This window comes from Antedon bifida, chromosome 10, assembly GCF_963402885.1.
Source record: "Antedon bifida chromosome 10, ecAntBifi1.1, whole genome shotgun sequence".
Lineage (NCBI taxonomy): Eukaryota > Metazoa > Echinodermata > Crinoidea > Comatulida > Antedonidae > Antedon > Antedon bifida.
Window position 1 is genome coordinate 11,456,640 of NC_136235.1, and position 22,454 is coordinate 11,479,093.

Genomic DNA, 22,454 nt, shown 5'->3' on the forward strand with positions numbered 1-22,454 from the left:
CTGTTCTCCCAGAGTGTATAGTACTATGAGTTTGTGACTGTGGCTGTGTGTGAACAAGTACAGCGGGGTAACCCCCTACTCGTCTCAAAAGATGTACTGGTTCTTTAAAGTACACATGAACCAGATATGTACACTGGACATGCGGTTTATAGTCCTTATCCAAGAATACTCGTTCTAGCACCAGAACCATGGAGCGAGTGAGCCTTGAATAATATATATATATAGATTAATTGCTGATTTAACTTCTAACATCAGGGAAGAGTGAATCTCACTCTTCCGTGATAAAACCATGTTGATTTGTACAATGCTAATTTGATATTTTGAAACTTACAGTACACTATGTGAGCTCTCGGAATGCTGCTTCAGTTGAGATGTCGGCAGGCATTGAATACAGTGGACTTCTCTTGTACATGTGTAGTTCATACGTTACACCCGAGTTCCTAAAACAGTTCAAGTTTATAAATGGTAGGAACAAAAACTTTGAATTAGTGGTGTCACAAAGTGACTCTAACCACAAAACCTTGAGTAAAATCGTATACAGATTTGCAGTACACATTTTTTTAATGTTGGAAGAATTTCATCTGGTTGTGGAATAGGTATTACATAAAATTTCTTTTTGAACAACCAAAAATAGTATAAGCGAACTTACAGTACGTTTCGAAACCTGTCAGGTTTCATTCTCAACTGGCCCCCTTCTCCTTCTTCAATAGTTATAGTAATAATAGTTCAATAAATGTGTGACAAGACGATGAAACGCCAGTTGAGAATGAAACCTGATAGGTTTCGAAACGTACTGTAAGTTCGCTTATACTAATTTTGGTTGTTCAAAAAGAAATTTTATGTAACACATTTTTTTAGCTTTAAAAAATTGCATTTACACATCTGTAAAGCTAGAAAATACTTTGTTTACTAGTATTAAGTATTAGTTTCATGTTCACTTTGTGAAAACACATTTTAATTAAAATTATTTCATATGATAGTCTAACTTTGTGTGTCACTGACACTTTCTACTCAATTATTTCTAATAAATTTGTTTTCAAGCAATAAAATTATTACACAAATCCTACTAAAATATTGTTTTCCATAAGAGAGACTATAATAATTTGTGCACACTGCTATTTTAAAACTGAATTAAATAAACTTATTAGTTACTGTCTACCTTTTATTTCTCAAAAATCTAATAGGTGCTAAGCTATGTTTGATAAGCCCTGACCGTAACACGCTGCGACGATTGGTGGTCAGGCTTGACCTTGAGGATCAATGGCAGTTCCGATTACGAGATGAATTCCAGACGGCAAATGCACGTGAAGATCGACCTATATTTCTACTTACTGGCGTTCATCCAAACTAAACGTTTTTGTTATCGTGGAAGCTAAATAAGGATATTATGTACAATGTTTTCTATCAACAAGACAGTAGTATTGATATAAGGTATAAACACTTAACATTCATACTATATGTGTTATGTAAATAACACAAATGTAACATTGTTTTAAAATACTCTGTACAATGTTTCTATCAAGAAACACAATTGTGCTCATCTCGATCCTGATTTGCATATCTTTCGATTATATCCAACGCATTACATCTTGTTTTAAAATAAAATAACAGATGTAAACAACGGAGTAATGCAGTTACCTCGCAACAAAGCAAGAACTGATTTGGCGTCTTTCGTTTCTATATTTCATGTCTGTTCCAGTTTATTGGTGCCGTAGATTTTCCAGGAGCTGTTTTGATGAGCTTCATAATTTTAGTTACATTATCAAAGTAACACAAGGAAGTTTTCAACCGTGAACACATTTTTTTGTAAATTTCACCTTGCTGTGCAGTGAGGAAAACGCACGATATTGTAAATTTTAAAACCGCTGTTCGCATTAAATGTCCTCCGTGTGTGTTAAAGGCAGCTGATCCACTTGCTTTCATAATTGTATATTTGTACCAGGTGTCATGCAAAGTGTTCAACGCAGCTGACCAGTCAACCATTGCTAATTTATTCAGTGGAGATTGACCACCTGTGTGTGTAATGACATTGATACAGGGTATAGAGTATTTTACACTAACTTTTGTACTATATATGTTTGTACTATTTTTGTGAAACATATCTCACTAGCATATGTATAATTAATAATGAATTAGATTAAAACAACATATTGCCCTCTGTTTACATTTCAGGGTTAAATAGCTATTAATATATGCTAGATATTTTCATTGAATATAAGTATTATTTTGTTTTCCTGTGTTTAATTTGTAATTAGGCTAATTCATTAAAAGCAGCTAATTAATGTTTGTGTCTTGTTTCATATCACAATTACTGAATCATAGCCTTAAATTCTATTTTTTTATTTTATTTCTTTTTATTGATTTTAAATACCAAAAACCTTGAGTTTGTAGAAAAGGGATCTTAAACAAATTTAAGATTTACTTTATTTGTGTTTTTTTTGCCAATGTACATTACTATTTATGCTTTCATAAATGTTTTCTTCCACACATTCATTCAGTTTTCTTTTCAAAACTTTCAACGAACCGATTGTAAATACATAACTGTTTTTAATTAATCTATGCTGAAATAATTGTAAATAGATGCGATATACCCACCCTCATTAACAGATTATAGGTGTCTATTTTATATCTTTAATTGGTGCTGTAAAACTTATGCTAGCCTTAAAAAATAATTTGATTAATAGAATACAGTGATGAGTTAAGAATATATTGGAAGATGCGGGGAAAATTATTATTTTTTATATTGATCTAATAGTTTTGATGTATACCTGTTCCATCGTCTTCAAAATGACGATAATATTTAGCCAACAATGGGATTACTGTATATGTGATTTGGCATGTGTTCATTGTGTCCATATGGTCTTCTTAAAGTGTCTTGCACTTTATCAACGATATTTGAATGGCATTCTGAGTTGCGTACAGGACGATAATCAAACACCACTGATTGGTCGGCAAATCGAATTCCTGTCTGTACAATGATATTTGAATGGCATTCTGAGTTGCGTACAGGACGATAATCAAACATCACTGATTGGTCCGCAGATCAAAATCCGGTCTGTACGATATTTGAATGGCATTCTGAGTCGCGTACAGGACGATAATCAAACACCACTGATTGGTCGGCAAATCGAATTCCAGTCTCTACAACGATATTTGAATGGCATTTCAGGTTACGTATAGGACGATAATCAAACACCACTGATGGGTCGGCAAATCGAATTCCGGTCTGTACAACGATATTTGAATGGCATTCCGTGTTACGCATAGGACGACAATCAAACACCACTGATTGGTGAGCAGTTTAAATCCTTGTTGGTAGGCCCTACAGATTTGCAAGCACAACGTTTTTTGGGAAGATTTTAGATAAGCTATTTTTGTATAAATAAACTGTACGTCTAACTTTTGTATGAAATTCCTAACAAAGTATAACATTTTGGAGAAAATGTATTGTTTTTGCTCATAGCGTGCTGTCCAATGCACTAAAATGTATGATTTTAATTGAACAAAGGTGCAAAATAAACTTGGAACATACTAGCATGTAATAACACTGTATAAAGTGTACATTGTCACTGTGTGTAACTAAAATTGCAGATTGTATTTCTTAACTAATTCCAATTTATTATATAAATCAACATTAACTTGTATGAATAATTTTTATATAGTGTTAATTTTATTTCAAATTTGTTCACTTAATCAAAATAATATTAAAATAAACATGGTTTTGGAATGTTCTTGCATAAAGATAATAATACCCAATAATGAAAATACAGTACTGGTAAAAATAAAAAGCTGGCATCCTTACATTGTGCTCAGTTATAACATATACTGTATATGTTCACTATAATATCTCTCTTATATATGTTGCTATTATAGCTGGAAATGTTGCCTAAATTTGTGGCTGATTTACCATAAATACAGTATATCTCTTTGCAATACATTTTTATATAAGTCTAGAACAGGCAACACCCAAATGTATAACCCACGCCAAACATGCAAGTAAATTCAATAATAACCTTTCTATATGAATACTACACAAAATATGCTGGTGGGCTCTCTTCTCAATTTGGTGGGCTCTCTTCTCAATTTGGTGGGCTTATTCCAGAATCTGTAAATTCTACACATATGGAAAAGGGTTATGTATTAAAGATTTGGCATATTGTTAATATGCCAAATGTATAAAAACACAATGTTTGAGTACAAGGATATTGGAGCCTAGAATATGGAATTGTAAATATATTTTATAAGTAATAATACATTTAATGTTATTCATATTTTGATTATTGCTGTTGGCAAAATATTTAAAAAACGATTATTTGTAATCTGGCTTTGTATAAACTAAATTTATGAGTACAGGAATTGCTGCGGAGATTATGAAATAGTATTGTAGTTTTAATGGTTGCTGAAGGCAAAAAACAAGCAAGTTGTATCAAAAGATTTCAGTTTGTAATTTGCATATATAGTAAGGTATTTTGATCAAAGGCGTTCACAATTCGGTTATTTAAGAATTTATGGATATGGGATAATATAAATAATCTGCGCGTTTGACTTGACAAAGACAAAGCAAAATAGGTAAATAAATTAATTTCAACATTTGAATGTTCACACTACAGACTATTTCATGCAAGAGATCTACTACAATCTAGGAGATAAAGTGACAATTTTTTTATATATTTAAAATCATGGTTAATCTTCAAAATATTATATAGCTATGTTTAATTTCCAATTAGAATATTAAAATGTAACATTTTTTATTGGAAAATGTAATAACTTTGATTGAATTATTATGATGTGCCTTTGGGTTCATCTTAAAAAAACTGCTGATTTATTCTGCTACAAAATTAAAGGTACTCATATTTGAACAAATGGATTTTATGACACCTCCTGTACCACTTGTATGTAAATTTTGAGATTGTTGGAATGTAATTAGTTGGAAAGTGTTTAATATACGCTACTGTTACAATCAATTGTAATTCTTCGAAACTCAGACACCTACCAAGATGTTTGATTTTTTGGGAAGTTGAAAAAGGTTTTGTTGACAATCTGCTAGTAAGAGTTGCATACTATCTGGCAATAACATAACTGTTTTTGTTTACATTGAATTAATAGTGGACGGGTCGAAGAAAAATCCATTTATTTACACTGTAATATATTTTTCTAATACGGGTAAAAATGATCAAAAGAAAAGTATAGTTACTAGTTACGATGATTTTGTTATATATTTTCTCAATGAACAGTTAATGTAGTGCTTTCCTAAGATTTCTTTCGTTTTTGTTCTAATCAGTTAACAAATGTCAAGTTCTTTTTCACTGTTTTGTACCTATTTTTGTAGAAAATGATACCAAGCAAACACTTAGATTTGAATAGCAAGTGTTACCTGATATCATAGCGGTATTCAATTAAATACTTTATATTGGAAATGAATAGAAACTAAAGCACCTACATGAATGGGATAACCAAACAAAGGAAAACTCCTCCCAACCATTTCAGAGTGCTTTCTAAGATATCTGAGGTGTTATCTCATATTGGTAGAATGTATATTTAGTGTGAATTAACGGCGCTAGATGCAATTTCATCATTAGCAACATGCTTTACTGTAGAATGTGCCATGGTTGTTTTTTCAAGGGTGTCATACTCATCACTGTTAAAGAAGTTTTATAAGATAAATTTATTGTTTTACTAATATTAATTTTTTATTTTGTAATATTCGAAATTTAAAAATTAAAACAAACAGTATTATACACTTATACACTACATATTTATGGCTATGAAGTTTAAATTGTTGTATACTTTTTGTTTTGTTAATCAAAGCAGCTTTGTAAATGTGCGTGTTTCCCGCAAATGCAGTATTTCTATTAAAACATGTCAAAATTATTCTACTCCAGTAACTTTGTTTACTCATTACCGGTTTAACTTTATGCAATTAATATTAGCAAGCAACGTAGCATATGATTGCATAATTTTTTCAGTAAACAATGTATTTCTGCAGTAACTGCAGTAGAATAGTTTTGACATGATTCCTAATTCATATACAAAAAGTATTATATTGTCTGTTAGATACTGTTGTTTATAAGCAGCTGTAGCATTGGTGCTAGTCCGAATAATGTAAAGTAAAAATAAGGCATTGTGTCGTTACTGGTATGATAGTTTCTTTGATGGTAAAAAATGTATTATTTTAATAATATGTTGAGATTTGGGGTACACAGTGACCAAAATATGTTATGTGAATTCATTTAAGTACATTAAAATAATTAATATTACATTTCAGATATTGTTTTAGATGAATTGCGTTTATTTCTTGTGAATATTTTGGTATTTTTAAAATCTGTTTTTGCTTCTTCACTAATAACATTTAAAATAAACATCTCCCTGTATATTATTTTAACATTTTCTTAAACCTGTATCAAAAAAATATAAAAGTAACATTTTCTTGATAATATTCTTATATCTCTCGAATACGGTAGCAAAAAATGTAAAAGTAAACTCTCCCTGGCGGGGAATTGAACCCCGGTCTTCCGCGTGACAGGCGGAGATACTCACCACTATACTACCAAGGAATCGGTTGATGCACTGTTAGTATTTTAACATTTTCTTGAAAATATTCTTATATCCCGAATACGGTAGCAAAAAATAAACTCTCCCTGGCGGGGAATTGAACCCCGGTCTTCCGCGTGACAGGCGGAGATACTCACCACTATACTACCAAGGAATCGGTGGCTGCACCTGTAGTATTTTAACATTTTCTTGTTAATATTCTTATATCTCTCGAACACGGTAGCAAAAAATGTAAAATTAAACTCACTCTGGCGGGGAATTGAACCCCGGTCTTCCGCGTGACAGGCGGAGATACTCGCCACTATACTACCAAGGAATCGGTTGATGCACTTTTAGTATTTTAACATTTTCTTGTAAATATTCTTATATCTCTAATATAATAGCAAAAAATATAAAAGTACACTCTCCCTGGCGGGGAATTGAACCCCGGTCTTCCGCGTGACAGGCGGAGATACTCACCACTATACTACCAAGGAATCGGTTGAACAGATGCACTTTTCGTATTTTAACATTTTCTTGTAAATATTCTTATATCTCGAATACGATAGCAAAAAATATAAAAGTAAACACAAAATGGCGGGGAATTGAACCCCGGTCTTCCGTGTGACAGGCGGAGATACTCACCACTATACTACCAAGGAATCGGTTAATGCAATCATAGTATTTTAACATTTTCTTGATAATATTCTTATATCTCTCGAATACGGCAGCAAAAAATATACTCTCCCTGGCGGGGAATTGAACCCCGGTCTTCCGCGTGACAGGCGGAGATACTCACCACTATACTACCAAGGAATCGGTGGCTGCACCTGTAGTATTTTAACATTTTCTTGTTAATATTCTTATATCTCTCGAACACGGTAGCAAAAAATGTATAAGTAAACTCTCCCTGGCGGGGAATTGAACCCCGGTCTTCCGCGTGACAGGCGGAGATGCTCACCACTATACTACCAAGGAATCGGTTGATGCACTTTTAGTATTTTAACATTTTCTTGTAAATATTCTTATATCTCTCGATTACGGTAGCAAAAATAATAAAAGTAAACTCACTCTGGCGGGGAATTGAACCCCGGTCTTCCGCGTGACAGGCGGAGATACTCACCACTATACTACCAAGGAATCGGTTAATGCAATCATAGTATTTTAACATTTTTTTGATAATATTCTTATATCTCTCGATTACGGTAGCAAAAATAATACTCTCCCTGGCGGGAATTGAACCCCGGTCTTCCGCGTGACAGGCGGAGATACTCACCACTATACTACCAAGGAATCGGTGGCTGCACCCGTAGTATTTTAACATTTTCTTGTTAATATTCTTATATCTCTTGAACACGGTAGCAAAAAATGTAAAAGTAAACTCTCCCTGGCGGGGAATTGAACCCTGGTCTTCCGCGTGACAGGCGGAGATACTCACCACTATACTACCAAGAAATCGGTTGATGCACTTTTAGTATTTTAACATTTTCTTTGAAATATTGTTATATCTCGAATACGATAGCAAAAAATATAAAAGTAAACACAAAATGGCGCGGAATTGAACCCCGGTCTTCCGCGTGACAGGTGCAGATACTCACCACTATACTACCAAGGAATCGGTTAATGCAATCATAGTATTTTTACATTTTCTTGCTAATATTCTTATATCTCTCGATTACGGTACCAAAAATAATAAAAGTAAACTCACTCTGGCGGGGAATTGAACCCCGGTCTTCCGCGTGACAGGCGGAGATACTCACCACTATACTACCAAGGAATCGGTTGATGCACTTTTAGTATTTTAACATTTTCTTGTAAATATTCTTATATCTCGAATACGATAGCAAAAAATGTAAAAGTAAACTCTCCCTGGCGGGGAATTGAAGCCCGGTCTTCCGCGTGACAGGCGGAGATACTCACCACTATACTACCAAGGAATCGGTTGATGAAATCATAGTATTTTAACATTTTCTTCATAATATTCTTATATCTCTCGAATACGGTAGCAAAAAATGTACTTCAACTGGCGGGGAATTGAACCCCGGTCTTTCGCGTGACAGGCGGAGATACTCGCCATTATACTACCAAGGAATCGGTTGATGCACTTTTAGTATTTTAACCTTTTACTTGTAAATATTCTTATATCTCGAATACGATAGCAAAAAATATAAAAGTAAACACAAAATGGCGCGGAATTGAACCCCGGTCTTCCGCGTGACAGGTGGAGATACTCACCACTATACTACCAAGGAATCGGTTAATGCAATCATAGTATTTTAACATTTTCTTGCTAATATTCTTATATCTCTCGATACCAAAAATAATAAAAGTAAACACAAAATGGCGGGGAATCGAAACCCGGTCTTCCGCGTGACAGGCGGAGATACTCACCACTATACTACCAAGGAATCGGTTGGTGCATGCACTTTTAGTATTTTAACCTTTTACTTGTAAATATTCTTATATCTCTAATATAATAGCAAAAAATATAAAAGTCAACTCTCCCTGGCGGGGAATTGAACCCCGGTCTTCCGCGTGACAGGCGGAGATACTCACCACTATACTACCAAGGAATCGGTTGATGCACTTTTAGTATTTTAACATTTTCTTTGAAATATTGTTATATCTCGAATACGATAGCAAAAAATATAAAAGTAAACACAAAATGGCGCGGAATTGAACCCCGGTCTTCCGCGTGACAGGTGGAGATACTCACCACTATACTACCAAGGAATCGGTTAATGCAATCATAGTATTTTAACATTTTCTTGATAATATTCTTATATCTCTCGATTACGGTACCAAAAATAATAAAAGTAAACTCACTCTGGCGGGGAATTGAATCCCGGTCTTCCGCGTGACAGGCGGAGATACTCACCACTAAATACTACCAAGGAATCGGTTGATGCACTTTTAGTATTTTAACATTTTCTTGTAAATATTCTTATATCTCGAATACGATAGCAAAAAATGTAAAAGTAAACTCTCCCTGGCGGGGAATTGAACCCCGGTCTTCCGCGTGACAGGCGGAGATACTCACCACTATACTACCAAGGAATCGGTTGATGAAATCATAGTATTTTAACATTTTCTTGATAATATTCTTATATCTCTCGAATACGGTAGCAAGAAATGTACTCTCCCTGTCGGGGAAATGAACCCCGGTCTTCCGCGTGACAGGCGGAGATACTCACCACTATACTACCAAGGAATCGGTGGCTGCATCCGTAGTATTTTAACATTTTCTTGTTAATATTCTTATATCTCTTGAACACGGTAGCAAAAAATGTAAAAGTAAACTCTCCCTGGCGGGGAATTGAACCCTGGTCTTCCGCGTGACAGGCGGAGATACTCACCACTATACTACCAAGGAATCGGTTGATGCACTTTTAGTATTTTAACATTTTCTTTGAAATATTGTTATATCTAGAATACGATAGCAAAAAATATAAAAGTAAACACAAAATGGCGCGGAATTGAACCCCGGTCTTCCGCGTGACAGGTGCAGATACTCACCACTATACTACCAAGGAATCGGTTAATGCAATCATAGTATTTTTACATTTTCTTGCAAATATTCTTATATCTCTCGATTACGGTACCAAAAATAATAAAAGTAAACTCACTCTGGCGGGGAATTGAACCCCGGTCTTCCGCGTGACAGGCGGAGATACTCACCACTATACTACCAAGGAATCGGTTGATGCACTTTTAGTATTTTAACATTTTCTTGTAAATATTCTTATATCTCGAATACGATAGCAAAAAATGTAAAAGTAAACTCTCCCTGGCGGGGAATTGAAGCCCGGTCTTCCGCGTGACAGGCGGAGATACTCACCACTATACTACCAAGGAATCGGTTGATGAAATCATAGTATTTTAACATTTTCTTCATAATATTCTTATATCTCTCGAATACGGTAGCAAAAAATGTACTTCAACTGGCGGGGAATTGAACCCCGGTCTTTCGCGTGACAGGCGGAGATACTCGCCATTATACTACCAAGGAATCGGTTGATGCACTTTTAGTATTTTAACCTTTTACTTGTAAATATTCTTATATCTCGAATACGATAGCAAAAAATATAAAAGTAAACACAAAATGGCGCGGAATTGAACCCCGGTCTTCCGCGTGACAGGTGGAGATACTCACCACTATACTACCAAGGAATCGGTTAATGCAATCATAGTATTTTAACATTTTCTTGCTAATATTCTTATATCTCTCGATACCAAAAATAATAAAAGTAAACACAAAATGGCGGGGAATCGAAACCCGGTCTTCCGCGTGACAGGCGGAGATACTCACCACTATACTACCAAGGAATCGGTTGGTGCATGCACTTTTAGTATTTTAACCTTTTACTTGTAAATATTCTTATATCTCTAATATAATAGCAAAAAATATAAAAGTAAACTCTCCCTGGCGGGGAATTGAATCCCGGTCTTCCGCGTGACAGGCGGAGATACTCACCACTATACTACCAAGGAATCGGTTGATGCACTTTTAGTATTTTAACATTTTCTTTGAAATATTGTTATATCTCGAATACGATAGCAAAAAATATAAAAGTAAACACAAAATGGCGCGGAATTGAACCCCGGTCTTCCGCGTGACAGGTGGAGATACTCACCACTATACTACCAAGGAATCGGTTAATGCAATCATAGTATTTTAACATTTTCTTGATAATATTCTTATATCTCTCGATTACGGTACCAAAAATAATAAAAGTAAACTCACTCTGGCGGGGAATTGAACCCCGGTCTTCCGCGTGACAGGCGGAGATACTCACCACTATACTACCAAGGAATCGGTTGATGAAATCATAGTATTTTAACATTTTCTTCATAATATTCTTATATCTCTCGAATACGGTAGCAAAAAATGTACTTCAACTGGCGGGGAATTGAACCCCGGTCTTTCGCGTGACAGGCGGAGATACTCGCCATTATACTACCAAGGAATCGGTTGATGCACTTTTAGTATTTTAACCTTTTACTTGTAAATATTCTTATATCTCGAATACGATAGCAAAAAATATAAAAGTAAACACAAAATGGCGCGGAATTGAACCCCGGTCTTCCGCGTGACAGGTGGAGATACTCACCACTATACTACCAAGGAATCGGTTAATGCAATCATAGTATTTTAACATTTTCTTGCTAATATTCTTATATCTCTCGATACCAAAAATAATAAAAGTAAACACAAAATGGCGGGGAATCGAAACCCGGTCTTCCGCGTGACAGGCGGAGATACTCACCACTATACTACCAAGGAATCGGTTGGTGCATGCACTTTTAGTATTTTAACCTTTTACTTGTAAATATTCTTATATCTCTAATATAATAGCAAAAAATATAAAAGTCAACTCTCCTTGGCGGGGAATTGAACCCCGGTCTTCCGCGTGACAGGCGGAGATACTCACCACTATACTACCAAGGAATCGGTTGATGCACTTTTAGTATTTTAACATTTTCTTTGAAATATTGTTATATCTCGAATACGATAGCAAAAAATATAAAAGTAAACACAAAATGGCGCGGAATTGAACCCCGGTCTTCCGCGTGACAGGTGGAGATACTCACCACTATACTACCAAGGAATCGGTTAATGCAATCATAGTATTTTAACATTTTCTTGATAATATTCTTATATCTCTCGATTACGGTACCAAAAATAATAAAAGTAAACTCACTCTGGCGGGGAATTGAATCCCGGTCTTCCGCGTGACAGGCGGAGATACTCACCACTAAATACTACCAAGGAATCGGTTGATGCACTTTTAGTATTTTAACATTTTCTTGTAAATATTCTTATATCTCGAATACGATAGCAAAAAATGTAAAAGTAAACTCTCCCTGGCGGGGAATTGAACCCCGGTCTTCCGCGTGACAGGCGGAGATACTCACCACTATACTACCAAGGAATCGGTTGATGAAATCATAGTATTTTAACATTTTCTTGATAAAATTCTTATATCTCTCGAATACGGTAGCAAGAAATGTACTCTCCCTGTCGGGGAAATGAACCCCGGTCTTCCGCGTGACAGGCGGAGATACTCACCACTATACTACCAAGGAATCGGTGGCTGCATCCGTAGTATTTTAACATTTTCTTGTTAATATTCTTATATCTCTTGAACACGGTAGCAAAAAATGTAAAAGTAAACTCTCCCTGGCGGGGAATTGAACCCTGGTCTTCCGCGTGACAGGCGGAGATACTCACCACTATACTACCAAGGAATCGGTTGATGCACTTTTAGTATTTTAACATTTTCTTTGAAATATTGTTATATCTCGAATACGATAGCAAAAAATATAAAAGTAAACACAAAATGGCGCGGAATTGAACCCCGGTCTTCCGCGTGACAGGTGCAGATACTCACCACTATACTACCAAGGAATCGGTTAATGCAATCATAGTATTTTTACATTTTCTTGCAAATATTCTTATATCTCTCGATTACGGTACCAAAAATAATAAAAGTAAACTCACTCTGGCGGGGAATTGAACCCCGGTCTTCCGCGTGACAGGCGGAGATACTCACCACTATACTACCAAGGAATCGGTTGATGCACTTTTAGTATTTTAACATTTTCTTGTAAATATTCTTATATCTCGAATACGATAGCAAAAAATGTAAAAGTAAACTCTCCCTGGCGGGGAATTGAAGCCCGGTCTTCCGCGTGACAGGCGGAGATACTCACCACTATACTACCAAGGAATCGGTTGATGAAATCATAGTATTTTAACATTTTCTTCATAATATTCTTATATCTCTCGAATACGGTAGCAAAAAATGTACTTCAACTGGCGGGGAATTGAACCCCGGTCTTTCGCGTGACAGGCGGAGATACTCGCCATTATACTACCAAGGAATCGGTTGATGCACTTTTAGTATTTTAACCTTTTACTTGTAAATATTCTTATATCTCGAATACGATAGCAAAAAATATAAAAGTAAACACAAAATGGCGCGGAATTGAACCCCGGTCTTCCGCGTGACAGGTGGAGATACTCACCACTATACTACCAAGGAATCGGTTAATGCAATCATAGTATTTTAACATTTTCTTGCTAATATTCTTATATCTCTCGATACCAAAAATAATAAAAGTAAACACAAAATGGCGGGGAATCGAAACCCGGTCTTCCGCGTGACAGGCGGAGATACTCACCACTATACTACCAAGGAATCGGTTGGTGCATGCACTTTTAGTATTTTAACCTTTTACTTGTAAATATTCTTATATCTCTAATATAATAGCAAAAAATATAAAAGTAAACTCTCCCTGGCGGGGAATTGAACCCTGGTCTTCCGCGTGACAGGCGGAGATACTCACCACTATACTACCAAGGAATCGGTTGATGCACTTTTAGTATTTTAACATTTTCTTTGAAATATTGTTATATCTCGAATACGATAGCAAAAAATATAAAAGTAAACACAAAATGGCGCGGAATTGAACCCCGGTCTTCCGCGTGACAGGTGCAGATACTCACCACTATACTACCAAGGAATCGGTTAATGCAATCATAGTATTTTTACATTTTCTTGCAAATATTCTTATATCTCTCGATTACGGTACCAAAAATAATAAAAGTAAACTCACTCTAGCGGGGAATTGAACCCCGGTCTTCCGCGTGACAGGCGGAGATACTCACCACTATACTACCAAGGAATCGGTTGATGCACTTTTAGTATTTTAACATTTTCTTGTAAATATTCTTATATCTCGAATACGATAGCAAAAAATGTAAAAGTAAACTCTCCCTGGCGGGGAATTGAAGCCCGGTCTTCCGCGTGACAGGCGGAGATACTCACCACTATACTACCAAGGAATCGGTTGATGAAATCATAGTATTTTAACATTTTCTTCATAATATTCTTATATCTCTCGAATACGGTAGCAAAAAATGTACTTCAACTGGCGGGGAATTGAACCCCGGTCTTTCGCGTGACAGGCGGAGATACTCGCCATTATACTACCAAGGAATCGGTTGATGCACTTTTAGTATTTTAACCTTTTACTTGTAAATATTCTTATATCTCGAATACGATAGCAAAAAATATAAAAGTAAACACAAAATGGCGCGGAATTGAACCCCGGTCTTCCGCGTGACAGGTGGAGATACTCACCACTATACTACCAAGGAATCGGTTAATGCAATCATAGTATTTTAACATTTTCTTGCTAATATTCTTATATCTCTCGATACCAAAAATAATAAAAGTAAACACAAAATGGCGGGGAATCGAAACCCGGTCTTCCGCGTGACAGGCGGAGATACTCACCACTATACTACCAAGGAATCGGTTGGTGCATGCACTTTTAGTATTTTAACCTTTTACTTGTAAATATTCTTATATCTCTAATATAATAGCAAAAAATATAAAAGTAAACTCTCCCTGGCGGGGAATTGAACCCCGGTCTTCCGCGTGACAGGCGGAGATACTCACCACTATACTACCAAGGAATCGGTTGATGCACTTTTAGTATTTTAACATTTTCTTTGAAATATTGTTATATCTCGAATACGATAGCAAAAAATATAAAAGTAAACACAAAATGGCGCGGAATTGAACCCCGGTCTTCCGCGTGACAGGTGGAGATACTCACCACTATACTACCAAGGAATCGGTTAATGCAATCATAGTATTTTAACATTTTCTTGATAATATTCTTATATCTCTCGATTACGGTACCAAAAATAATAAAAGTAAACTCACTCTGGCGGGGAATTGAACCCCGGTCTTCCGCGTGACAGGCGGAGATACTCACCACTAAATACTACCAAGGAATCGGTTGATGCACTTTTAGTATTTTAACATTTTCTTGTAAATATTCTTATATCTCGAATACGATAGCAAAAAATGTAAAAGTAAACTCTCCCTGGCGGGGAATTGAACCCCGGTCTTCCGCGTGACAGGCGGAGATACTCACCACTATACTACCAAGGAATCGGTTGATGAAATCATAGTATTTTAACATTTTCTTGATAATATTCTTATATCTCTCGAATACGGTAGCAAGAAATGTACTCTCCCTGTCGGGGAAATGAACCCCGGTCTTCCGCGTGACAGGCGGAGATACTCACCACTATACTACCAAGGAATTGGTTGATGCACTTTTAGTATTTTAACATTTTCTTGTAAATATTCTTATATCTTGAATACGGTAGCAAAAAAATATAAGTAAACTCTCCCTGGCGGGGAATTGAACCCCGGTGTTCCGCGTGACAGGTGGAGATACTCACCACTATACTAACAAGGAATCGGTTAATGCAATCATAGTATTTTAACATTTTCTTGCTAATATTCTTATATCTCTCGATACCAAAAATAATAAAAGTAAACACAAAATGGCGGGGAATTGAACCCCGGTTTTTCGCGTGACAGGCGGAGATACTCACCACTATTACTACCAAGGAATCGGTTAATGCACTCGTAGTATTTTAACATTTTCTTGATAATATTCTTATATCTCTCGAATACGGTAGCAAAAAATATACTCTCCCTGGCGGGGAATTGAACCCCGGTCTTCCGCGTGACAGGCGGAGATACTCACCACTATACTACCAAGGAATCGGTTGCTGCACCTGTAGTATTTTAACATTTTCTTGTTAATATTCTTATATCTCTCGAACACGGTAGCAAAAAATGTAAAAGTAAACTCTCCCTGGCGGGGAATTGAACCCCGGTCTTCCGCGTGACAGGCGGAGATACTCACCACTATACTACCTAGGAATCGGTTGATGCACTTTTAGTATTTTAACATTTTCTTGTAAATATTCTTATATCTCTCGATTACGGTAGCAAAAATAATAAAAGTAAACTCACTCTGGCGGGGATGAACCCCGGTCTTCCGCGTGACAGGCGGAGATACTCACCACTATACTACCAAGGAATCGGTTGATGCACTTTTAGTATTTTAACATTTTCTTGTAAATATTCTTATATCTCGAATACGATAGCAAAAAATATAAAAGTAAAAACAAAATGGCGGGGAATCGAAACCCGGTCTTCCGCGTGACAGGCGGAGATACTCACCACTATACTACCAAGGAATCGGTTAATGCAATCATAGTATTTTAACATTTTCTTGATAATATTCTTATATCTCTCGATTACGGTAGCAAAAATAATAAAAGTAAACTCACTCTGGCGGGGAATTGAACCCCGGTCTTCCGCGTGACAGGCGGAGATACTCACCACTATACTACCAAGGAATCGGTTGATGCACTTTTAGTATTTTAACATTTTCTTGTAAATATTCTTATATCTCTCGAATACGGTAGCAAGAAATGTACTCTCCCTGTCGGGGAAATGAACCCCGGTCTTCCGCGTGACAGGCGGAGATACTCACCACTATACTACAAAGGAATCGGTTGATTCACTTTTAGTATTTTAACATTTTCTTGTAAATATTCTTATATCTCGAATACGATAGCAAAAAACATAAAAGTAAACACAAAATGGCGGAGAATCGAAACCCGGTCTTCCGCGCGACAGGCGGAGATACTCACCACTATACTACCAAGGAATCGGTTAATGCAATCATAGTATTTTAACATTTTCTTGATAATATTCTTATATCTCTCGATTACGATAGCAAAAATAATAAAAGTAAACTCACTCTGGCGGGGAATTGAGCCCCGGTCTTCCGCGTGACAGGCGGAGATACTCACTACTATACTACCAAGGAATCGGTTGATGCACTTTTAGTATTTTAACATTTTCTTGTAAATATTCTTATATCTCGAATACGATAGCAAAAAATGTAAAAGTAAACTCTCCCTGGCGGGGAATTGAACCCCGGTCTTCCGCGTGACAGGCGGAGATACTCACCACTATACTACCAAGGAATCGGTTGATGCACTTTTAGTATTTTAACATTTTCTTGTAAATATTCTTATATCTTGAATACGGTAGCAAAAAAATATAAGTAAACTCTCCCTGGCGGGGAATTGAACCCCTGTCTTCCGCGTGACACGCTGAGATACTCACCACTATACTACCAAGGAATCGGTTGATGCACTTTTAGTATTTTAACATTTTCTTGTAAATATTCTTATATCTCTCGATTACGGTAGCAAAAATAATAAAAGTATACTCACTCTGGCGGGGAATTGAACACCGGTCTTCCGCGTGACAGGCGGAGATACTCACCACTATACTACCAAGGAATCGGTTGATGCACTTTTAGTATTTTAACATTTTCTTGTAAATATTCTTATATCTCGAATACGATAGCAAAAAATGTAAAAGTAAACTCTCCCTGGCGGGGAATTTAACCCCGGTCTTCCGCGTGACAGGCGGAGATACTCACCACTATACTACCAAGGAATCGGTTGATGAAATCATAGTATTTTAACATTTTCTTGATAATATTCTTATATCTCTCGAATACGGTAGCAAAAAATATACTCTCCCTGGCGGGGAATTGAACCCCGGTTTTCCGCGTGACAGGCGGAGATACTCACCACTATACTACCAAGGAATCGGTTGCTGCACCTGTAGTATTTTAACATTTTCTTGTTAATATTCTTATATCTCGAATACGATAGCAAAAAATGTAAAAGTAAACTCTCCCTGGCGGGGAATTGAACCCCGGTCTTCCGCGTGACAGGCGGAGATACTCACCACTATACTACCAAGGAATCGGTTGATGCACTTTTAGTATTTTAACATTTTCTTGTAAATATTCTTATATCTTGAATACGGTAGCAAAAAAATATAAGTAAACTCTCCCTGGCGGGGAATTGAACCCCTGTCTTCCGCGTGACACGCTGAGATACTCACCACTATACTACCAAGGAATCGGTTGATGCACTTTTAGTATTTTAACATTTTCTTGTAAATATTCTTATATCTCTCGATTACGGTAGCAAAAATAATAAAAGTATACTCACTCTGGCGGGGAATTGAACCCCGGTCTTCCGCGTGACAGGCGGAGATACTCACCACTATACTACCAAGGAATCGGTTGATGCACTTTTAGTATTTTAACATTTTCTTGTAAATATTCTTATATCTCGAATACGATAGCAAAAAATGTAAAAGTAAACTCTCCCTGGCGGGGAATTTAACCCCGGTCTTCCGCGTGACAGGCGGAGATACTCACCACTATACTACCAAGGAATCGGTTGATGAAATCATAGTATTTTAACATTTTCTTGATAATATTCTTATATCTCTCGAATACGGTAGCAAAAAATATACTCTCCCTGACGGGGAATTGAACCCCGGTTTTCCGCGTGACAGGCGGAGATACTCACCACTATACTACCAAGGAATCGGTTGCTGCACCTGTAGTATTTTAACATTTTCTTGTTAATATTCTTATATCTCTCGATTACGGTAGCAAAAATAATAAAAGTAAACTCACTCTGGCGGTGAATTGAACCCCGGTCTTCCGCGTGACAGGCGGAGATACTCACCACTATACTACCAAGGAATCGGTTGATGCACTTTTAGTATTTTAACATTTTCTTGTAAATATTCTTATATCTCGAATACGATAGCGAAAAATGTAAAAGTAAACTCTCCCTGGCGGGGAATTGAACCCCGGTCTTCCGCGTGACAGGCGGAGATACTCTCCCACTATACTACCAAGGAATCGGTTGCTGCACCTGTAGTATTTTAACATTTTTTTGTTAATATTCTTATATCTCTCGAACACGGTAGCAAAAATGTAAAAGTAAACTCTCCCTGGCGGGGAATTGAACCCCGGTCTTCCGCGTGACAGGCGGAGATACTCACCACTATACTACCAAGGAATCGGTTGATGCACTTTTAGTATTTTAACATTTTCTTGATATTCGTATATCTTGACTACGGTAGCAAAAAAATATAAGTAAACTCTCCCTGGCGGGGAATTGAACCCCGGTCTTCCGCGTGACACGCTGAGATACACACCACTATACTACCAAGGAATCGGTAGATGCACTTTTAGTATTTTAACATTTTCATGTAAATATTCTTATATCTCTCGATTACGGTAGCAAAAATAATAAAAGTAAACTCACTCTGGCGGGGAATTGAACCCCGGTCTTCCGCGTGACAGGCGGAGATACTCACCACTATACTACCAAGGAATCGGTTGATGCACTTTTAGTATTTTAACATTTTCTTGTAAATATTCTTATATCTCTCGAATACGGTAGCAAGAAATGTACTCTCCCTGTCGGGGAAATGAACCCCGGTCTTCCGCGTGACAGGCGGAGATACTCACCACTATACTACAAAGGAATCGGTTGATTCACTTTTAGTATTTTAACATTTTCTTGTAAATATTCTTATATCTCGAATACGATAGCAAAAAACATAAAAGTAAACACAAAATGGCGGAGAATCGAAACCCGGTCTTCCGCGCGACAGGCGGAGATACTCACCACTATACTACCAAGGAATCGGTTAATGCAATCATAGTATTTTAACATTTTCTTGATAATATTCTTATATCTCTCGATTACGATAGCAAAAATAATAAAAGTAAACTCACTCTGGCGGGGAATTGAGCCCCGGTCTTCCGCGTGACAGGCGGAGATACTCACTACTATACTACCAAGGAATCGGTTGATGCACTTTTAGTATTTTAACATTTTCTTGTAAATATTCTTATATCTCGAATACGATAGCAAAAAATGTAAAAGTAAACTCTCCCTGGCGGGGAATTGAACCCCGGTCTTCCGCGTGACAGGCGGAGATACTCACCAATATACTACCAAGGAATCGGTTGATGCACTTTTAGTATTTTAACATTTTCTTGTAAATATTCTTATATCTTGAATACGGTAGCAAAAAAATATAAGTAAACTCTCCCTGGCGGGGAATTGAACCCCTGTCTTCCGCGTGACACGCTGAGATACTCACCACTATACTACCAAGGAATCGGTTGATGCACTTTTAGTATTTTAACATTTTCTTGTAAATATTCTTATATCTCTCGATTACGGTAGCAAAAATAATAAAAGTATACTCACTCTGGCGGGGAATTGAACCCCGGTCTTCCGCGTGACAGGCGGAGATACTCACCACTATACTACCAAGGAATCGGTTGATGCACTTTTAGTATTTTAACATTTTCTTGTAAATATTCTTATATCTCGAATACGATAGCAAAAAATGTAAAAGTAAACTCTCCCTGGCGGGGAATTTAACCCCGGTCTTCCGCGTGACAGGCGGAGATACTCACCACTATACTACCAAGGAATCGGTTGATGAAATCATAGTATTTTAACATTTTCTTGATAATATTCTTATATCTCTCGAATACGGTAGCAAAAAATATACTCTCCCTGGCGGGGAATTGAACCCCGGTTTTCCGCGTGACAGGCGGAGATACTCACCACTATACTACCAAGGAATCGGTTGCTGCACCTGTAGTATTTTAACAGTTTCTTGTTAATATTCTTATATCTCGAATACGATAGCAAAAAATGTAAAAGTAAACTCTCCCTGGCGGGGAATTGAACCCCGGTCTTCCGCGTGACAGGCGGAGATACTCACCACTATACTACCAAGGAATCGGTTGATGCACTTTTAGTATTTTAACATTTTCTTGTAAATATTCTTATATCTTGAATACGGTAGCAAAAAAATATAAGTAAACTCTCCCTGGCGGGGAATTGAACCCCTGTCTTCCGCGTGACACGCTGAGATACTCACCACTATACTACCAAGGAATCGGTTGATGCACTTTTAGTATTTTAACATTTTCTTGTAAATATTCTTATATCTCTCGATTACGGTAGCAAAAATAATAAAAGTATACTCACTCTGGCGGGGAATTGAACCCCGGTCTTCCGCGTGACAGGCGGAGATACTCACCACTATACTACCAAGGAATCGGTTGATGCACTTTTAGTATTTTAACATTTTCTTGTAAATATTCTTATATCTCGAATACGATAGCGAAAAATGTAAAAGTAAACTCTCCCTGGCGGGGAATTGAACCCCGGTCTTCCGCGTGACAGGCGGAGATACTCACCACTATACTACCAAGGAATCGGTTGATGAAATCATAGTATTTTAACATTTTCTTGATAATATTCTTATATCTCTCGAATACGGTAGCAAGAAATGTACTCTCTCTGTCGGGGAAATGAACCCCGGTCTTCCGCGTGACAGGCGGAGATACTCACCACTATACTACCAAGGAATTGGTTGATGCACTTTTAGTATTTTAACATTTTCTTGTAAATATTCTTATATCTTGAATACGGTAGCAAAAAAATATAAGTAAACTCTCCCTGGCGGGGAATTGAACCCCAGTCTTCCGCGTGACACGCTGAGATACTCACCACTATACTACCAAGGAATCGGTTGATGCACTTTTAGTATTTTTAAATTTTCTTGTAAATATTCTTATATCTCGAATACGGTAGCAAAAAATATAAAAGTAAACTCAACATGGCGGGGAATTGAACACCGGTTTTTCGCGTGACAGGCGGAGATACTCACCACTATACTACCAAGGAATCGGTTAATGCACTCGTAGTATTTTAACATTTTCTTGATAATATTCTTATATCTCTCGAATACGGTAGCAAAAAATATACTCTCCCACTATACTACCAAGGAATCGGTTGCTGCACCTGTAGTATTTTAACATTTTTTTGTTAATATTCTTATATCTCTCGAACACGGTAGCAAAAAATGTAAAAGTAAACTCTCCCTGGCGGGGAATTGAACCCCGGTCTTCCGCGTGACAGGCGGAGATACTCACCACTATACTACCAAGGAATCGGTTGATGTACTATTAGAATTTTAGTTTTTTTTAATATATCTCTCGAATATGGTAGCAGACAAAAATATAAGTAAACTTTCCCTGGCGCGGAATTGAACCCCGGTCTTCCGCGTGACAGGCGGAGATACTCACCACTATACTACCAAGGAATCGGTTGCTGCACT

The 22,454-nt window shown here is 36.9% G+C and overlaps 1 protein-coding gene and 36 non-coding genes across 38 annotated transcripts in view; 1 reads left to right on the top strand and 36 right to left on the bottom strand.

Moving 5' to 3' along the window:
- LOC144853984 (GREB1-like protein) overlaps nt 1–6,264 on the top strand; it is a 63,539-nt gene extending 57,275 nt beyond the window's left edge. For both annotated transcript variants that reach the window (XM_078711864.1, XM_078711865.1), the window contains exons 29-30: nt 334–465; nt 1,185–6,264. In XM_078711864.1, coding sequence (XP_078567990.1) covers nt 334–465; nt 1,185–1,351 — 299 coding nt within the window. In that variant the 3' untranslated portion in view covers nt 1,352–6,264. The remainder of the gene's footprint in view (nt 1–333; nt 466–1,184) is intronic.
- Nucleotides 6,265–6,482: 218 nt separating this feature from the next.
- On the bottom strand, nt 6,483–6,554 carry Trnad-guc (transfer RNA aspartic acid (anticodon GUC)). Its single transcript has one exon. It is a non-coding gene; the product is annotated as a tRNA-Asp (tRNA).
- Nucleotides 6,555–6,634: 80 nt separating this feature from the next.
- On the bottom strand, nt 6,635–6,706 carry Trnad-guc (transfer RNA aspartic acid (anticodon GUC)). The gene has a single exon. It is a non-coding gene; the product is annotated as a tRNA-Asp (tRNA).
- A 250-nt stretch (nt 6,707–6,956) lies between these two features.
- Trnad-guc (transfer RNA aspartic acid (anticodon GUC)) lies at nt 6,957–7,028 on the bottom strand. Its single transcript has one exon. It is a non-coding gene; the product is annotated as a tRNA-Asp (tRNA).
- A 247-nt stretch (nt 7,029–7,275) lies between these two features.
- Nucleotides 7,276–7,347, bottom strand: Trnad-guc (transfer RNA aspartic acid (anticodon GUC)). Its single transcript has one exon. It is a non-coding gene; the product is annotated as a tRNA-Asp (tRNA).
- A 90-nt stretch (nt 7,348–7,437) lies between these two features.
- Nucleotides 7,438–7,509, bottom strand: Trnad-guc (transfer RNA aspartic acid (anticodon GUC)). Its single transcript has one exon. It is a non-coding gene; the product is annotated as a tRNA-Asp (tRNA).
- Nucleotides 7,510–8,396: 887 nt separating this feature from the next.
- On the bottom strand, nt 8,397–8,468 carry Trnad-guc (transfer RNA aspartic acid (anticodon GUC)). Its single transcript has one exon. It is a non-coding gene; the product is annotated as a tRNA-Asp (tRNA).
- A 564-nt stretch (nt 8,469–9,032) lies between these two features.
- Nucleotides 9,033–9,104, bottom strand: Trnad-guc (transfer RNA aspartic acid (anticodon GUC)). The gene has a single exon. It is a non-coding gene; the product is annotated as a tRNA-Asp (tRNA).
- A 412-nt stretch (nt 9,105–9,516) lies between these two features.
- On the bottom strand, nt 9,517–9,588 carry Trnad-guc (transfer RNA aspartic acid (anticodon GUC)). The gene has a single exon. It is a non-coding gene; the product is annotated as a tRNA-Asp (tRNA).
- Nucleotides 9,589–9,832: 244 nt separating this feature from the next.
- Nucleotides 9,833–9,904, bottom strand: Trnad-guc (transfer RNA aspartic acid (anticodon GUC)). Its single transcript has one exon. It is a non-coding gene; the product is annotated as a tRNA-Asp (tRNA).
- A 410-nt stretch (nt 9,905–10,314) lies between these two features.
- Nucleotides 10,315–10,386, bottom strand: Trnad-guc (transfer RNA aspartic acid (anticodon GUC)). Its single transcript has one exon. It is a non-coding gene; the product is annotated as a tRNA-Asp (tRNA).
- Nucleotides 10,387–10,950: 564 nt separating this feature from the next.
- Nucleotides 10,951–11,022, bottom strand: Trnad-guc (transfer RNA aspartic acid (anticodon GUC)). The gene has a single exon. It is a non-coding gene; the product is annotated as a tRNA-Asp (tRNA).
- An 886-nt stretch (nt 11,023–11,908) lies between these two features.
- Trnad-guc (transfer RNA aspartic acid (anticodon GUC)) lies at nt 11,909–11,980 on the bottom strand. Its single transcript has one exon. It is a non-coding gene; the product is annotated as a tRNA-Asp (tRNA).
- Nucleotides 11,981–12,392: 412 nt separating this feature from the next.
- Trnad-guc (transfer RNA aspartic acid (anticodon GUC)) lies at nt 12,393–12,464 on the bottom strand. Its single transcript has one exon. It is a non-coding gene; the product is annotated as a tRNA-Asp (tRNA).
- Nucleotides 12,465–12,708: 244 nt separating this feature from the next.
- Trnad-guc (transfer RNA aspartic acid (anticodon GUC)) lies at nt 12,709–12,780 on the bottom strand. Its single transcript has one exon. It is a non-coding gene; the product is annotated as a tRNA-Asp (tRNA).
- Nucleotides 12,781–13,190: 410 nt separating this feature from the next.
- Nucleotides 13,191–13,262, bottom strand: Trnad-guc (transfer RNA aspartic acid (anticodon GUC)). The gene has a single exon. It is a non-coding gene; the product is annotated as a tRNA-Asp (tRNA).
- A 564-nt stretch (nt 13,263–13,826) lies between these two features.
- On the bottom strand, nt 13,827–13,898 carry Trnad-guc (transfer RNA aspartic acid (anticodon GUC)). The gene has a single exon. It is a non-coding gene; the product is annotated as a tRNA-Asp (tRNA).
- A 410-nt stretch (nt 13,899–14,308) lies between these two features.
- Nucleotides 14,309–14,380, bottom strand: Trnad-guc (transfer RNA aspartic acid (anticodon GUC)). The gene has a single exon. It is a non-coding gene; the product is annotated as a tRNA-Asp (tRNA).
- A 564-nt stretch (nt 14,381–14,944) lies between these two features.
- On the bottom strand, nt 14,945–15,016 carry Trnad-guc (transfer RNA aspartic acid (anticodon GUC)). The gene has a single exon. It is a non-coding gene; the product is annotated as a tRNA-Asp (tRNA).
- Nucleotides 15,017–15,428: 412 nt separating this feature from the next.
- Nucleotides 15,429–15,500, bottom strand: Trnad-guc (transfer RNA aspartic acid (anticodon GUC)). The gene has a single exon. It is a non-coding gene; the product is annotated as a tRNA-Asp (tRNA).
- A 552-nt stretch (nt 15,501–16,052) lies between these two features.
- On the bottom strand, nt 16,053–16,124 carry Trnad-guc (transfer RNA aspartic acid (anticodon GUC)). The gene has a single exon. It is a non-coding gene; the product is annotated as a tRNA-Asp (tRNA).
- A 90-nt stretch (nt 16,125–16,214) lies between these two features.
- Nucleotides 16,215–16,286, bottom strand: Trnad-guc (transfer RNA aspartic acid (anticodon GUC)). The gene has a single exon. It is a non-coding gene; the product is annotated as a tRNA-Asp (tRNA).
- Nucleotides 16,287–17,332: 1,046 nt separating this feature from the next.
- Trnad-guc (transfer RNA aspartic acid (anticodon GUC)) lies at nt 17,333–17,404 on the bottom strand. The gene has a single exon. It is a non-coding gene; the product is annotated as a tRNA-Asp (tRNA).
- Nucleotides 17,405–17,813: 409 nt separating this feature from the next.
- Nucleotides 17,814–17,885, bottom strand: Trnad-guc (transfer RNA aspartic acid (anticodon GUC)). Its single transcript has one exon. It is a non-coding gene; the product is annotated as a tRNA-Asp (tRNA).
- Nucleotides 17,886–17,967: 82 nt separating this feature from the next.
- Trnad-guc (transfer RNA aspartic acid (anticodon GUC)) lies at nt 17,968–18,039 on the bottom strand. The gene has a single exon. It is a non-coding gene; the product is annotated as a tRNA-Asp (tRNA).
- Nucleotides 18,040–18,127: 88 nt separating this feature from the next.
- Nucleotides 18,128–18,199, bottom strand: Trnad-guc (transfer RNA aspartic acid (anticodon GUC)). The gene has a single exon. It is a non-coding gene; the product is annotated as a tRNA-Asp (tRNA).
- A 409-nt stretch (nt 18,200–18,608) lies between these two features.
- Trnad-guc (transfer RNA aspartic acid (anticodon GUC)) lies at nt 18,609–18,680 on the bottom strand. Its single transcript has one exon. It is a non-coding gene; the product is annotated as a tRNA-Asp (tRNA).
- An 82-nt stretch (nt 18,681–18,762) lies between these two features.
- On the bottom strand, nt 18,763–18,834 carry Trnad-guc (transfer RNA aspartic acid (anticodon GUC)). The gene has a single exon. It is a non-coding gene; the product is annotated as a tRNA-Asp (tRNA).
- Nucleotides 18,835–19,084: 250 nt separating this feature from the next.
- Trnad-guc (transfer RNA aspartic acid (anticodon GUC)) lies at nt 19,085–19,157 on the bottom strand. Its single transcript has one exon. It is a non-coding gene; the product is annotated as a tRNA-Asp (tRNA).
- Nucleotides 19,158–19,246: 89 nt separating this feature from the next.
- Trnad-guc (transfer RNA aspartic acid (anticodon GUC)) lies at nt 19,247–19,318 on the bottom strand. Its single transcript has one exon. It is a non-coding gene; the product is annotated as a tRNA-Asp (tRNA).
- Nucleotides 19,319–20,200: 882 nt separating this feature from the next.
- Trnad-guc (transfer RNA aspartic acid (anticodon GUC)) lies at nt 20,201–20,272 on the bottom strand. The gene has a single exon. It is a non-coding gene; the product is annotated as a tRNA-Asp (tRNA).
- Nucleotides 20,273–20,681: 409 nt separating this feature from the next.
- On the bottom strand, nt 20,682–20,753 carry Trnad-guc (transfer RNA aspartic acid (anticodon GUC)). The gene has a single exon. It is a non-coding gene; the product is annotated as a tRNA-Asp (tRNA).
- Nucleotides 20,754–20,835: 82 nt separating this feature from the next.
- Trnad-guc (transfer RNA aspartic acid (anticodon GUC)) lies at nt 20,836–20,907 on the bottom strand. The gene has a single exon. It is a non-coding gene; the product is annotated as a tRNA-Asp (tRNA).
- Nucleotides 20,908–20,995: 88 nt separating this feature from the next.
- Nucleotides 20,996–21,067, bottom strand: Trnad-guc (transfer RNA aspartic acid (anticodon GUC)). Its single transcript has one exon. It is a non-coding gene; the product is annotated as a tRNA-Asp (tRNA).
- Nucleotides 21,068–21,476: 409 nt separating this feature from the next.
- Trnad-guc (transfer RNA aspartic acid (anticodon GUC)) lies at nt 21,477–21,548 on the bottom strand. Its single transcript has one exon. It is a non-coding gene; the product is annotated as a tRNA-Asp (tRNA).
- Nucleotides 21,549–22,214: 666 nt separating this feature from the next.
- On the bottom strand, nt 22,215–22,286 carry Trnad-guc (transfer RNA aspartic acid (anticodon GUC)). Its single transcript has one exon. It is a non-coding gene; the product is annotated as a tRNA-Asp (tRNA).
- An 81-nt stretch (nt 22,287–22,367) lies between these two features.
- Trnad-guc (transfer RNA aspartic acid (anticodon GUC)) lies at nt 22,368–22,439 on the bottom strand. The gene has a single exon. It is a non-coding gene; the product is annotated as a tRNA-Asp (tRNA).
- Nucleotides 22,440–22,454: the final 15 nt, after the last annotated feature.